We start from the raw sequence: 4,125 nt of genomic DNA on the forward strand, positions 1-4,125 counted from the left end.
CCCTCAAAATAAATAACGTATCTGTCACTCAATCAATCTCATTTCTTCGACGCGAGAAGACGACGCCGAATCCATCCAGCACCGGTGATTGTTGAAAGATACATGCATGATCTGGCAAAATACACCTGGGCAATCTTCAACACCAAAACAAACGGTGCTGCCTCTTTGTTTGAATGAAGATGAAGAAACGGTGCCGCGCCTCCGGTTTCGGTGCTTGTCGGGGTGCACATATATATACATACCAAACCCACCCCCACCCCCACCTTTCCCATCGTTTTCCCATCGCAAAAACATTAGCTTGGATCGGACAGAGCTTGGCACTTGATTCCACACACACACACACACACACACACACACACACACACACACACACACACACACACACACACACACACACACACACACACAGAGAGAGAGAGAGAGAGAGAGAGAGAGAGAGAGAGAGAGAGAGAGAGAGAGACACTACAGCGAGGGTTGCACAACAATTCTTCACGAGTCAACGACCTTACGGGCCCTACATCTATGGTACATGCTCTGTGTATATTAGTGCATTTCGCAATGTTTGCTCGAACTGATGTTCAGATTCATCCATAGTTTATAGAGTAGTAGTACGTGCGTGCTGGTGATCAGTGATCAGTTGACGACCATGCATGTGTGTCTGTGTGAGATGTGCTTAATCATGCAGGGTATCATCGGCATCCTCCGCACTGCCATCCTGCTCCTCGTCAGCCTCGCGTGGTGTAGTGTGCTCGTCGCCGCCGCCGGCGGGGTGGACGGCGTGTTGAACGTCCAGGACTACGGTGCTCTAGGGGACGGGACCACGGACGACACCAAGGTACGCACGCGCCCGCTCTCGGTCGAAAATATACTGGCGTATACCTGATGGCCGGATGTGTGTTGATTATCTGTACCGTGTGCGAAGGCGTTCGTGGATGCATGGGCGGCGGCGTGCGGCGCCACTGGCTCGTCGGCGACGCTGCACGTGCCGGCGGCGAAGTCATTCCTCGTCGGTCTCACCAGGTTTAGTGGGCCATGCGCCTCCACTAGAATCACCGTCCAGGCACGCACCACTCGTCCGTCCTTCGTGATCTGGGCCGTGGTTTGGCTTCATCTGACGGTCAGGAAAACTTGCTTTGTTTGTCGCAGGTCTTGGGCACGATTACGGCGCCGCCGGCGAGCGCATGGAGTGAGAAGAAGAACTATTGGCTGATGTTCTACCAGGTCGACGGGCTCACGGTTACCGGCAACAGCACCGGCTTGCTCGACGGCAGCGGCAAGACGTGGTGGAGCGATAAATGCAAACACGGTGATGATGTGAGGAAGCCCAACTCAACTCTTAAGGAATTTCTTTAATTCCTCCTTGCATTTGGCAAGTGCCTTTTGATTTATCAATCTTCTTCGGAGAGAAAGTATTTAATGGTCGATATTTTTTTTCAGGATTGTGTAACTAAGGCACCGACGGTTAGTATATAAACAAAGAAAGCAAGTATTAATTCGCAAATCGACGTGCATGTAACCTCATTACATATGTATCGCTATATGGATCGATCCAGGCCTTGTTGGTCATGAACTGCACCGACGTGGAGCTGAGCCAATTCAGCAGCAAGGACAGCCCGCAGATGCACATCGGCCTCAGCATGAGCGGTAAGGTCAACGTGACGCAGCTCACCATCACCGCGCCGGAGGACAGCCCCAACACCGACGGCGTGCACGTCGACCGGAGCGAAGACGTCCACATCACCGGCTCGACCATCGGCACGGGCGACGACTGCATCTCCATCGGCCCCGGGAGCCGCTTCGTCACCGTCGACAGAATCGTCTGCGGCCCCGGCCATGGTGTAAGGTAACAAAGGGTTACAATAGGCAGGATTGCCTCTTCCATCTGCATTTTCTATTTACCATGCACTCCAAGAAGAGGAGGAAAATGGCGTGATGGCCGGGTTTCTGCTTCTTGGCTAGTGTGGGGAGCCTGGGCAGGGATGGAGCAAACGAATCCGTGGAGTACATCGACGTGAGAAACGTCCAGTTCATCAACACGACGAATGGAGCAAGGATCAAGACGTGGAAGGTATCGCTACCGGTTTTTTTGTTACAATTACAAAGAAGCTGAGGCGGCCGGCTGATTCACTGTTTCTTGGCACTGCAGGGTGGGAAAGGTTACGCGAAATCCATCTCCTTCACCAACATAAACTTCACCAACGTGGACCATCCTGTGATAATCAACCAGTTCTACGAAGATCGCCAGGACGTCTCAAATACGGTACTCTACTACTATGTGTGGATTGAGTGTTGGGCGATCTATATACTTCTGTATGTGTGGAGGAGTAGCTAGTACTAAAATGTTTGTGCGTCTTCTTGGGGGCTAAATTTATTGCAGGGGGCGGTGGCGCTGAGCAACATAACGTACACGAACCTCAACGGGACATCGACAGGAAAGACGGCCGTCGACTTCGATTGCAGCAAGAACGGCAGCTGCATGGACATCCACGTCAACACCGTGGCGATCACGGCCGCGGACGGTGGAGCAACCGTGGCTCGCTGCCAGAACGCGGAAGTGGACACCTCCGGGTTCGTCTACCCGAAGATCCCTTGCGTAGCTAACGCTGCATCGCCCAGCCCGGCCAACGCCCCGTCGCCCAGCCCACGGCTTAGCAGTTAGCACCTAGCAATGCTGTTGGGCGCGTGTATATGGATGGGAACCCACGGTGTGCCTAGCTATGCTGCAAGCCTTTTCTTCTTTTTTTGGGCTTATTACTGTGAAAGCTTTACTGCAAGGTGTAGGGCCATGTATATTGCCCAGTTACTTTTTTTTCTTGGAGAGCAGAATTTTGTTGAGCACGAGAGGTCTACCCAGATAGAAAATGGAATAATGCTGGTTTTTCATAAGAAATTCTTTTTTGGACAATTACGCAGGAAGGGTGCCCATTTGAATGCATTACTCTAAGGCTCAAAGGGCAGTTACACAGTTTCTGAGAGCGGGAGGTGAGGTAGTGCCGCCAAGACATAGGAAAATTCCTTTTACAGATGGTCCGGAATCTAAAAGTGGTAATTGTAGGCTCATGTTCTCAGAAATCCTTTGATAGTGGGTCACAGCTAACTGGTTGAAACAGATGGATAACATGAGGCAAGAGCTATCTAGGTTCTGAAGCTAAAACCCTACATCCTGCTCGATTGTATTGATGGATGGGGTGTACAAACTGCGGAAATGAAAAACTAGCGGTTCCGGTTTCTGTCGGCTACCCGCATGCTCGCCATGTATGCAGGTGTACACAATTCATACGAGTACTCTACCGAATTCAACCGTTTTGTACTATTTTTGTGGAACCACCCATTGTATAGGAACATGCCATCTATTGCACTCAGATTATTTTACTCTTTCATCCCACTATCCATTCACCCATACTTTTAGTATGATTCTAAATTTGTAACACTTTTAGTATGATTCACGTTCATGACATTTAAATCTATAAAACAAGATCAAACTTCAACATGTTCTCAACAAGTTTAAATTCAAAATTGATACCAACTAAAATTTATGTGAAATGTGAGATGATAGGAGAATGAATTGAACTGATCCAATAATAAAAACATGCAAAAGATAATGTTATAAACCATAACAAAACTTATATCAAATCCGAGATGAAACATGATGAATTGTTAAATGAAACAATAACGAAAGTATGGAAAGAGGAATGTATGAATAAATACTGAAAACATGTAAAATTGTGATGGTATAGAAATGATATTGTATATGTGAAGAGGACACTTTTAGTGTCCAGCCCAACCATGAAAGAAGTTTCTTTTTTTGGTCACGAAGGATGGCGTCTCCCACCTCCCCCACCGCCCCACCACCATCTCCGGCGATCTCCTTCCACAACCACTAAACTTCTGGTTCTTTCTGATCAACATCTTCGGCGTCCTCCTCTCTTCTAGGGGATATCCTTTTTGATGGCTTTCTCTTGGGGATAAACCCTTGGCTTGGACTTCTCCAAGCCAAGGGTTTGGCGTTTGCTGATAATATTTTCAGATTTACTGGATTTCCGGTCCATCCCACGAACGACACTGGCCATTTTACGATGGTCATGTCCTTCAACCGACATGATTTCAGGCTTAATGATGATTCGG

General features: G+C 48.7%; 1 protein-coding gene across 1 annotated transcript; it reads left to right on the top strand.

Moving 5' to 3' along the window:
• Nucleotides 1-595: 595 nt before the first annotated feature.
• Nucleotides 596-2,817, top strand: LOC123041777 (polygalacturonase ADPG1-like). Its single transcript, XM_044464337.1, has 8 exons — nt 596-835; nt 923-1,060; nt 1,147-1,314; nt 1,438-1,461; nt 1,554-1,843; nt 1,960-2,068; nt 2,147-2,260; nt 2,378-2,817. The coding sequence occupies exons 1-8, from the start codon at nt 647-649 to the stop codon at nt 2,657-2,659; spliced, it is 1,314 nt and encodes a 437-aa protein (XP_044320272.1). The 5' UTR covers nt 596-646; the 3' UTR covers nt 2,660-2,817.
• The last annotated feature ends 1,308 nt before the right edge of the window (nt 2,818-4,125 follow it).

The sequence above is a fragment of the Triticum aestivum genome, chromosome 2B (genome assembly GCF_018294505.1).
Source record: "Triticum aestivum cultivar Chinese Spring chromosome 2B, IWGSC CS RefSeq v2.1, whole genome shotgun sequence".
Taxonomy (NCBI): domain Eukaryota; kingdom Viridiplantae; phylum Streptophyta; class Magnoliopsida; order Poales; family Poaceae; genus Triticum; species Triticum aestivum.

Excerpts from the sequence above, each read along its gene's own strand:
- LOC123041777 (XM_044464337.1), top strand. The coding sequence starts at position 647 with ATGCATGTGTGTCTGTGTGAGATGTGCTTAATCATGCAGGGTATCATC. Across the intron at positions 1,315-1,437 it reads AATGCAAACACGGTGATGAT|GATTGTGTAACTAAGGCACC; the intron begins GTGAGGAAGCCC and ends ATTTTTTTTCAG. Across the intron at positions 1,844-1,959 it reads GGCCCCGGCCATGGTGTAAG|TGTGGGGAGCCTGGGCAGGG; the intron begins GTAACAAAGGGT and ends CTTCTTGGCTAG.